The sequence below is a fragment of the Nannobrachium achirus genome (assembly GCF_963921795.1).
Source record: "Nannobrachium achirus genome assembly, chromosome: 3".
Lineage (NCBI taxonomy): Eukaryota > Metazoa > Chordata > Actinopteri > Myctophiformes > Myctophidae > Nannobrachium > Nannobrachium achirus.
In genome coordinates this window covers 54,902,810-54,914,484 of record NC_137812.1, presented here as the reverse complement: position 1 = coordinate 54,914,484, position 11,675 = coordinate 54,902,810, and the positions used below count along the sequence as shown (strand labels likewise).

The following is an 11,675-nucleotide window of genomic DNA, read 5'->3' as shown; positions in this document are numbered from 1 at the left end:
CTATAGGGCCTATACTGCCAGCATGTGTAACTGTTGCATAGGCCTATAGCATAAGTAGTTAAAATTAGGCCTATAAAGCCTACAGCAGCTACAGTTAATATTATACAAATACAGTATGTTAATCTACTTTAGTTTCACACATAAATCAGACTTATTAAGTCCACACTCACATCAGTCACATGGCCTACTTTTTCTGTCAGAAAGAGTGCGCTAGGCCAGTATTTCTCAATCTTTTTTGGCTTGAGTACCCCCTTTCCCTGATTTCTGAATCCAAGTTCCCCCTTTCCCGGCAACAACATTTTGCTTATAAAACTGCAATTATAGTACTATACATAAATAGTGGTATATTAAGCCCCCCATCCAAAGAATATAAAATCAAACGGTTTTCATGACAATAACTTCAACTTTAAAAGCCATCCCAGTTGCCTGGTACCATGTAATTTGGGTTAGCAACTCAGGCTCATATCAAGTTTCTCCATGTGTCATCATTAAACATAACAGTACATGTTTTTTACCCTCCTCATTCAATTGTTGTCAATTATTTAACTATGAACAATATTAGCATGATTAATACCTCTATTCTTCTTTTTGGGGTACATTTTCTTGAGTACCCCCTTCAGTACCTTCGCGTACCCCTAGGGGTACACGTACCCCCATTTGAGAAACACTGCGCGCACACAGTTTTAGGCCTTTCCTATAAACCTTGTATCTGACCTGTACTGTCCTGTGCTTTTCTGCTAATAAAGTATTCAATCAATCAATCAATCAATCAATCAATCAATCAGTCAGTCAATCAGTCAGTCAGTCAGGCAATCAAACACACACGCACGCACGCACGCACGCACGCATGCACACACACACACACACACACACACACACACACACACACACACACACACACACACACACACACACACACACACACACACACACACACACACACGGATTACACATAATTGCAAAAAATCTCCTGTCGGAGACATTCTGATCTGCTTGACAGGTGAATTTTCTGTCGTCTCACAAACTGCCGGGCAAACCCGTTCCGTTCTGCGTCTTTGGTTTTATACAGTGGACAGAGGACTGCAGCACCAGCGAGCGAAGAGAAAAGGTCTCTTAAATCACATATAGCCTATACTATAAAGTCTAGATCATGTGAAACGATCAACTAGAATTTGATTAATATGCAAATTCGAAAGCAAAGGCGTTCAGTTCGGGCCTTCAGCTCGAGCCTAATTAATCAGCTGCTAAAGGAAATTAATACATACATCAACTCTGTCAGGAACATGCTTAGCTCAATCGCCCGTAAAATTGAAGTTTGAAGTATTAACTGGCTCGACGGGAAGGCTCTGATTACAACTCTACAACTCTACAGCTCCATTTAGACTTAGAGGCATATATAGGCTAACTCAACTAAGCTGAGGATGGAATGATTTACAACACAAATATCTGGATTTTGGATCCAGGTGCCAAATCTGGATTGATTCGAGCCTTATAGCATATAATCTACTGTTGTTATTCCTGTTTCGTTTAGCGTAAGGCCCATATGCCTACCTATTGTTATTATTATTACTCAACTTATTATTATGCCATGCAGATCAAAAGATCTGAACTGAATGGTGAGATATATTCCCATAGGCTAATCATTCAGTGATTGAAGCTGATAAATATGTTCTCTTTCCTGATTGTATATGACATTGGTGACCCAGAGCTGAGAAGGAAGACCCCTGAACCCTATAGGAACGAACAGTATAGGCCTAATAGGCTATCAGAATATAGAACTTGAACTTTTGAACAGGAAAAAAACAACCTTTAACAAAGGATAAGACTTTTAAAGTAGCCTATCTGTTATGGAAAATTCCCTGGAGCTCTTCAAAGGACACACAATAGAACTTCAATCATATTCACGTCATTTTGGCTATCCATTCCCCACATGGACACTTCTAATTCCTTAGCTCTACAGTTGTGTTTTTTAATTTATGACCTCTCTATATCTCAATATTTCAATGGGACTACCTGGATCTGGGTAAATACGAGTTAATAAATGTACTGTAATATTTCTCTCCTCCCTATAGGCTACTCACCTGAGTACACCGAATAAACTCGCAAGAAATTGGTCAGAAAATGAGGGGTTCAAAAGGGGGGGAGGCCGAGGCACATGGCTGAAATGAGAGTGTGTGCTGCAGCCATGGTCCTATTGTTTCAGCAGGGGACTCATGCATCAAACTTCAATTTTCCGGACGATTGAATTAGTGATTTTTTCCATCTTGAACTGAAATACTGAAATACACTTAAAACCTCCGCATTAATTACCATGAACTGGCCCCTCAGACTGTGGTATTACTTATCACTGGAGCCCGCCTGACAACCGCTCATAAAATAAACTAGTGAGATCCATAAAGTTAGCCTGCCTTACCTCCCAACCCAGTCATAAATACGCTTTATTCAGAGCAGGCGTCACGCCGGTGGCAGAGGAGTGACTGATATGAGGAGGGAGGGAGAGAGACAGAGGGAGGGAGGGAGAGAGAGAGAGAGAGAGAGAGAGAGAGAGAGAGAGAGAGAGAGAGAGAGAGAGAGAGAGAGAGAGAGAGAGAGAGAGAGAGAGAGAGTTGTCTAGTTGGCATGCACTCACACGGGTGCGCGCACGTACACACGCACAAAAAAGTTGCATGAGAACACACACACACACACACACACACACACACACACACACACACACACACACACACACACACACACACATATATATATATATATATATATATATATATATATATATACCTGCCTATTTATTCAATGGTTGTATATGTCCAAAAGAAAAAAGACAAAAAGAAAGGTGATATTCAACTTTAAGCTTTAAAAGCATTTCTGTGTAGCTAGTTGTTAGATTAGAATAAACGTTTTAATTTAACATAGCATAATAATAATATAATATAATAATGTGACCTCTATAGCCTATAACACTGAAATCTAAAGAATATTCGTAATTCTGCAAACTATTCTGTGAAGAACATTCAAAGAAAATAACTGATCTATACTTGGATTTGTTTGGCGAAGAGATGATGGGCCAGCCAAGTAATGGTTAAACTTATAACTGCATGAACTAGCATACACATTATAGCTATTGGTTAAACAAGCAAACAAACAAAAAGAAAGAAAAAACGTCCAAGAAGTTATCATCAATTATTCCAACAACAGGCAGGATTAAACGGGAGGAAGGCTACACTCTTAAAAATGTTGGGTCAAATGTTCAACCCTTTTGCTGGGTTGACACTGTTGGGTCAAAGGTTGGGTCAGTTTGACCAAACATTGGATTAAAAATACTTAAAATTAGTAAACCATCTGTTGGGCTATGGATGGCCCGCCCACATTATCAGATAAAATGCATTGAGTTCATAACCCAAGTGTTGGTATAGGCTTTTGAATTCGAATTTACCCAACACATGGTTCACTGCATTGCACCAACTTGGGTTAAAATAGACCCGCCCTCTCTGTCTATCAACACATTGGTTTGTGAATTGCACCACTATTGGGTTAAACTAAGTGGGTGGGCAGTTACCCAGCATGCAACTGTGCTCCCATACAGATATCTTTTACAAACTTTTCCATTATTTTATGGTTTTAGATAGAGAAAACAACATTGTATTGTAGATGATCGCAGTGGATGTAGCCCAGTCATAATCCCTAATTAAAAAATATATAAAAAAACATAGTTGCTTACAGAAACAGAAACCATGACTAAGATGGTCCAGACTGACACATACAAACAGGTTTGCTGTTCTTTTAATGTGAAGCACCACATAATCTGTTGTGTTCAAAGTTGTAATATATTGCCACGACTAAATGCATAATTTACTCCGCATGCATTCTTCCTTGAGTAGATTAAGCATGAAAAATGTCATTGAAGAAAATGTTGCAAAAAAAAAAATGAATAGATTTAATGTGAATGAGCGTACAATCCCAACAACAAGGTCACTTTTAAGCCATTTTTGGGTGTTAGATTCCAACCCATCAGCAGTATCACATTAACCCAACAGCAAAGTCACTTTTAACCCATTACTTGGTTGTACAATCCCAACCCAACATGCTGGGTCACAGCCTTAACCCAACCCTGTTGGTCTGCAATAACCCATGTTGGGCTGGTCCAAAACAGTGTTACGTGTTGGGTTACATAAATAACCAACTTGGGTTGTTTTTGACCCAACAATTTTAAGAGTGTATCTTTTAAAGTCCTTTTGGCTTTTTGGACTGCTTTCTCACATCATCATGTTTTCAGCCTCATTAAACCCCTTAAAGACAAAGGAAATAAAGAGCAGGGAAGAATAAAGAGATGAGAAGAAAACAAACAAAAGAGCTCCCTAACCAGACTTTGGCATAAATGTCACAGTCTCCAGCTCTTTATGGCTCCCCGCTTAACATGAAAAACACTTTTCAAGCAAAATGTGTGGCGTTTTCTTGTTTAGAAAACGTTTCTTGGACAAAAGTCAAACATATTATTCCGGGGCTAAAAAGCGAAGAAAGACAAGTGGCTCACAAAAAAAGAGAGAAGTCAGTTTCATTGTAATTCATTGACTTGTTCAAAACGCCAGGCGAAGAAAGGAGGCTCGACATTAATAGTCGCAGATGCCCTCGTGAAGGCGAGAGTCTATGTATGCATTATGGCCTTTGTTCGCGCCGAGTTAAACACTTTAAAAAGGAGGGTTAACTCAATCCATCAAATTGTCTCGAATTGTGAGGGGAAAATTCAAAAACCATATGGCCTCCAAACGTTTGCGTCCTTTCTGTGCGGCGGGACACACTTGTCTCAGTATTGCTGCCTGCGGGAGACTGGCCATGCTCCATTGTGACTTGTCACATCAGGGAAGGCTGCTCATTTGTCCCCAGTTTTCATGCTTTACGCTCAAAATTATGGCCCAGTCCCCTGGAACAAAACAGGGCTCTATAAAGGCCCGAGAGAAAACTGGCCCAAAACTTTGTGTTTTTTGTGGCATCCACGTCCCCTCTTTTTTCCCTCTCCAGGGACCAGATTTGTGTTTCTCACATAAATTTCGCCCCGAATGGGGGAAGTACGTCGCGGGGTCAAAAAGCCAAGACACGCTTTTAGAAAGTGAAAGATTTGAGAGATTCCGAGCCACAAAATGTCTAAAGCCAACCCTGGCCTATTAGAAAAGGCACAATGAATGGCACAAAAAATATTTGAAAAAGTGGAGCCTGCTGAAAGTGTTCCGCTAAATAGGTTGCTTTGATTAGGCTACGCCCAAATTGGCAAATGATGCGTTTAAAAATGTTTTTGTCTGTTGTAACAAAGTCAACTATTGGCGCAATGAATTCATTAAATTAAACAATATAAGATAAATATTCAGAAAAAGCCATTTATTCCCATAGTATATACATTACAGTTTGTGCATTGGTTTTTCAAATTACTGTCCTGATTCTAGAAAGGCACTTTCAGGTGTAAAAATAAAAATAAAAATAAAGTTATAGCCGTAACTCTATTGTATCCAAACAATAAATCTAGAAAGTGTAGCTGTCAAAATCACGGCTAAATTAATTTTATTTTGATACCATCGCTTGAGCATTCCCATAAAATGCATATTGTGTATAACCGAGTGTGTCACTCTGATCATGCATCTGCAGCAGAAGGTATAGGCCTATAAATCCAAGTCAAGGTTACAGATGGGCAAGAAAAGGAGCCCGGAGTGAGAAAACGGTGGTTTGGCTCAACATAAAACAAGCGAAATAATTTAAAACACCAAATAAAAATAAATAGACAATGGTCACAAATCAAAACATGCATTCTCATGCAAAAAACAAAGGGAGAAATTGTGTGACACTTTAAACATGACCATACTTAATAACAGCGTGTGTGTGTGTGTGTGTGTGTGTGTGTGTGTGTGTGTGTGTGTGTGTGTGTGTGTGTGTGTGTGTGTGCGTGCGTGTGTGCGCGTGGCTGCGTGTGTGTGTGTGTGTGTGTGTGTGTGTGTGTGTGTGTGTGTGTGTGTGTGTGTGTGTGTGTGTGTGTGTGTGTGTCGAACAGTAAAAATGAAGAAGAAAAAAGAAAACAATAACTTAAGTATAATAGCCTATATCATTTTCAGACCATATTGCTTTGATTGCAAGTGAAAACACCTTGCCAATTAATAAATCGTATACCACTGCATTTCTTCTCTTCATGCTTTTACTATGAATAGGCCTATCTGTTGCCCGATATATATAAAAAAGGTCATAACAGTTTGGTACACGTTTCTGAGATGGTATACAATATATAAGCAGTACAAGATACAAGTCTTCCAAAGTGGGGGGGTTGATATTTGCCGTCTTTGTGTCTGTCCAGTGTCCAGTGGTGACCGTTTCCAACCCCACAGTGGCCATCAGTCATCCACGTCAATTTCCACGTCCTCCTCGTCGTCCTCGGACCCCTCTTTGCTAGTCGTTGTGTGGTCCGAGGAGAACGGCGACAGGGGGGACATCCGCAGTTTGTGGGCGAGCTCGTGCTCCTGCTGGCCGCCGGGGGAGGAGGGGGACGAGCGGCCCAGCGTCCCGTTGGCGCACTTCTCCAGGTCCGCGAGCTTGGCGAGCTTCTCCAGCGGCACCGTTCCCGTGGCCTTGGCCGACTCCACGTCGGCCTTCATCTCCTCCAGGTCCCGCTTGAGCTTGGCCCTGCGGTTCTGGAACCAGGTGATGACCTGAGCGTTGGTGAGGCCCAGCTGCTGGGCTATCTGGTCGCGATCGGCCGGCGATAAATACTTCTGGTACAAGAAGCGCTTCTCCAGCTCGTAGATCTGGTGGTTGGTGAAGGCCGTGCGCGACTTCCGCCGCTTCTTCGGCGTGTTCCTCTGGCCGAACAGCGTCATGCCGTCTCTTCCTGCGGGGGGGAAGACACAAAGAGGAGGTTTAGTTCACTGATTTTCAACCAGTGGGCCGGGGACCACCAGTGGTCAATGAGGGGGGTTCCATGTAGTCCCCTGCTAAATGATGGAGAGTTGGTAACCAAATGGACCCTTATAGATCTATCTTCAACTCTTGAGCGTAAAATGAAACCAAGTGGACTATCAAGAGTTAAATTATTGTTAAACATCTGCATTATTTCATTTACAAGAAGTCTACACAATTAGAGAATGTAGAAGAATTATTTTGAGCAACACTTGCCCAATACAGCATGGAGGAATTGTGGACAAAATCTTTCAAATGACAACAAAATATCCGAAGTATGAAAAGGGTTGAAACCCACTGGTTTAGTTCAACGGTATGTGTCAGTTATTATGTTCATGCCTCTCGCTCTCTCTTACTGCGCCAAGGGCGTTGCAGGCTGCGCGTAAAACGGCAGCGTTATATCTATGGCCCTGTGTCTGTGGTGAATGAATGAAGAGGGGTCTTAATATTTCAACCTGGTGGCACAAATACATTTTATAATTCGTTTGAACTGGATTTACGCATGCTTGTTTAGTTCTAATGTCTTCCAAATGTAAGGCACAATGCGTTAATTCCGTCATAGCATCATCATGCCGTGACACCTGATATGTAATTCCTCTTCCTCTACAACAAGCCACGCCAAATAAATCATGCACTGACGATAACGTAACTATAGTTTATTTATCTTTGGCCGATTTTACTCGCGCAAAATTAAAACATCAAATGGATTTAGCAAAAAAAAAAAAATCTTATAGCCTATAACAAATGAGATAAAAAACAATGGACGAGATCCGAATGCAGCTCCACAAAAGGCATCCTCCAATAGGATATTCCGATCCCAATGTTTAAAAGCCATGCAGACATTTTGCTAGATGATATAGCCTACCTTCCGCAGCTTGCAGCACGCTGACCTCCAGTCCCTTGAACGTCTTGCTGGCCAGCTCCTCCAGGGCGCACAGCGGGGAGGTCTGGGTGAGCAGGGCCCGGCCCGACAGGGACAGGCCGCCCGACGGACGGTGGTGCTTCTCGGACGAGATCAGGTGCGCCGTCCCGCAGAGCGCGTAACTCCGCTTCACCGACGGCTTGTTGAGGATGTCCTCGATGCTGAAGGGAGTGAGCGGCTTGTTGGAGTTGGCAGGCGGCGGGAGGTGGTCCAGCGGGCTGCCCCTCCGCCTGTTCTCCACCGCGTTCTCGCTGCATTTGGACACTTCTTTGGATGTCATGTTTTTTTTTTAATGCCAGCTATAGTGCTGTATAGTTTGTTGGAAATATCAGCAGTCCCAAAAAAAAATAAATAAAATGATACAAAACAAAACAATAAAAAAATAACAGCAACGAAAGGCTATCGAAAGAAAATATAAAACAGTCGCATAACAGTAAAACGAGTTACCCCCGCATCGTGGATAATTGCAGGATTGCAGATGGGGGTGAAAAAGAAGCTCCTATTCCAAAACGGGATGGGATGGTTCTTTAAAAGTATATCGTCCCCAGTCAGATAAGGAGAAGGAAAGAGCAGGTCCGGAGTATAGTGACTGAGTGAGACGCCCTCCTTGAAAATGGCGAGGGTCGAAAAGAGTTGCACAGAGATCTGACGACTACTAACAAGTTATCATTGATTGGGGAGGTAATCAATTATCTCTCTGGTGGCACTTTCACCCTCGCTTCTCTCTCTCTCTCTCTCTCTCTCTCTCTCTCTCCCTCTCTCTCTCTATCTCTCTCGCTCTCGCTCTCTCCCCTTTCTCTCCCTGTCACACTCTTTGACTATGTTGCAGTCCAGTGCGGGGCTTTTTGGCGAGTTGGGGTGTCCCATTAATTAGGACGCATGGCTAGGAGGAGGGAGGAGCCCCGTGGAATCATAATGCTTTGTGCTCCTCTCATCATCTTTTGGGCTAATTTAGTCCGTGTGGTGCGAGGAAACCAGAATAGGCCTCTCGGTAGATGAGGAGAGAGAGAGAGGGGGAGAGAGAGAGAGAGAGAGAGAGAGAGAGAGAGAGAGAGAGAGAGAGAGAGAGAGAGAGAGAGAGAGAGAGAGATGATAAAGCCCAGCCTGTAGCCTAAAAGCTCGTCAGTGTGAATGCGTAATGAACATGATAATAATAATAATTCAGAAGTCATAATTTGTTTCAGAATTGTATTTAAATACATGAGAGCTTTTGAATGGTCTTTCCTGATATGTATAGAGTTTATAGTGAATTAGAAAGTGACTATTTTTTTCCCACCCGAACGAAACGGATGATCTTTTGTTTTGTAAAGGTAATATAAAGCTTGGCGATACATCAACTCTGACGATGCCTGCTCCTCTGGGGAGAGGGAGGGGTGAGTTAAGGAGCACGACGCACGAGCTGTGTGTGAGAGAGAGGGGGAGAGAGAGAGAGAGAGAGAGAGAGAGAGAGAGAGAGAGAGAGAGAGAGAGAGAGAGAGAGAGAGAGAGAGAGAGAGAGACTATACGCATCCCCCTCTCAGCATCGCCAAATCCGGGCCATAACTCAAGCGAAAGGGCTTATTTTACATCCGCGCCGAGATATTTCATCTCCGATCAAATCTCCCCGCCTTCACTCCTCCAGCGCTGGCAGCAGGATGATGATGATGATGATGATGATGATGGCTTTATTTTTGTGTGCTTCAGCTGAAAAATAATAATCATTCTGCCGACGGGCCAATCTGCATGTAAACGAACGACGTTTGTTCGTTCTGTCGGGGATTAGTAAGATTTAAATACATTCTTTTTGGGTTTGTTTTATATTCTTCAGTGTTTTTGGTAACGGAATTTGGATGAATTGTTTATTAATGCTTAATATTTTTTTTGACAGATTTGCATTATTCTTATTTTTTACTATGCAGGCTATACCATATTATATTATTTAGGTTTTGGTGACAGAATATTGAATTGCTATAATTTATTAATAATTTTAGTATTGTTATATTGTATTGTTCTATTAGCTAGCAGAGGCTAGCAATAGAAACATTTTTACATCAGGATCCATTTTTAAGGTTTGCTTGTTTTTGTATTTGCTGCTGTCTTGCCATATAGCAAAAATGTTATTATTATAATTAGGCTATTATCTTAGTATGAGTATTATTATTAGTGGTAGAGAGTAATATTACTGCCAGAACGATATTATTCCCACTCCTGCCCTAAAAGAGGGCTTCTAGGACTGATAAGTGTATTTTAACGTTGATATTACAGTGATGACTGATATAGTATCATAATGTAGGATAGGCCTACTCTTCCACCAGGGGAAATAAAACACTAACAGACTGATGATAACATGTCATCAGGAGAGGGAAGAGAAGGGGGAGCATGTTTTCTATAGGCCTGTGTTCGTTGATGATCTTCAATATGAATGTTTAATAATTACGATTCAAAACCATAATAATTGTTTAAAGATTACGCATTACGCTGCATATTATGCTAGCTTATCTGTCTATCTCTTTTATTGGTTATTTAGGAAATTCAACTCTTCAATAGAGAGTGAAGTGCTTTGTGCATTGTGCTTTGTTTTGGAGTGTGTCAAATCTTACAAAGACTTCATCTTTTCAGTCCTAAGAGGGCCGAAGAAAGGCGAAGAGTGCACATGAGTCAACATTAAGTGCTACAACGGAGGGAGAGAGAGAGAGAGAGAGAGAGAGCAGGGAGGTAAGACGGAAAGAATAGACCTAAAAAAACGGACCTGAGTTGAGACTGCACTTGGAAGAATCTCTTGGTTGTGAGCTTGTAGATCTGCTATATATTTTGGCGAACGTTCCCCCCAAAATAGGATGGGTTCATTACGTTGAGATCATTATGACCAGACCCTCTCCGTTTATTTCTGATAGATTTTGTTTTCACATAAAACGTTTAATGGTTTTATTTGAGAGAAACCATTGATGAATGAATCCAGATTCTGAACACATGTACAACAAGCTGAGTGAGAGAGGGAGGCAGAGCACTGTCTGGCCCATTGTCGCTTTGTGACATCTTCAAAAGGTCCCAACGTGGTGTGAGAGAAAACAAACAAACAACCAAACTATAAAGACACAAAAATTGCACATTTAGCAGCTCGCCGGTTATTTTTATTGAAAATTTGAACATGGTCCTCTTCATGACGCATAATATAACGAAATGCATAGACGAAAAACAAACACCATCATAACAGTAATAAATGAAAACAAATAAATAAATAAGCCAGGTAGCCTAAAAACTGATATAGAAACATGCAGAAGAATGACAGCTCAGCCTGATCACTGTAATGAAACAATAAGACAGCGTGACAAGTAGACATAACCTACAATAATTAACTGGAAATTAGTTTTAATAATAGTGTCAATTGACTGCAATTAACGTCGAATTAAATAGAAAAATAGAACTCAGTTTCCAAGTCAACAATAAGACAAAAATATTCACATACCGGTAGCTATTGGAGAATACACATTTGATAAAACAAAAAAAGATCAGGTGACAAAAAAAAACAACAACAACAACAACAATTGGTACACAATAAAATATAAAAAAATAAATAAAAGTGTGCAATAGGCCTACTGAACGTAATTTATAATATTAATGAAACTATTATGAATGGACTGTAGGCAGTGTGGCTATAAATAGTTATAGCTATAGAAATAACAACAGGACAACGTTTGATGTGGTGCACTGACTGACATTCAGCCTGGTGAGTCAGACAGTGCATAGTGAAGCCACGTGCTGCTGCATGCTGTTTATGAAAGAGTGATATTTGTGGCCAGGCACGTGCACACATAAACATCAAAGGGGGCTTGAGCCCCTGCCC

General features: G+C 41.3%; 1 protein-coding gene across 1 annotated transcript; it reads right to left on the bottom strand.

The window, feature by feature from the left end:
- Window positions 1–6,368: 6,368 nt before the first annotated feature.
- Window positions 6,369–8,132, bottom strand: LOC308280972 (transcription factor LBX1-like; the record flags this gene model as incomplete). Its single annotated transcript, XM_080721010.1, has 2 exons — window positions 6,369–6,862; window positions 7,796–8,132. 2 exons carry the CDS (start codon window positions 8,130–8,132, stop codon window positions 6,369–6,371), a joined length of 831 nt encoding a protein of 276 aa, XP_080577136.1.
- Window positions 8,133–11,675: the final 3,543 nt, after the last annotated feature.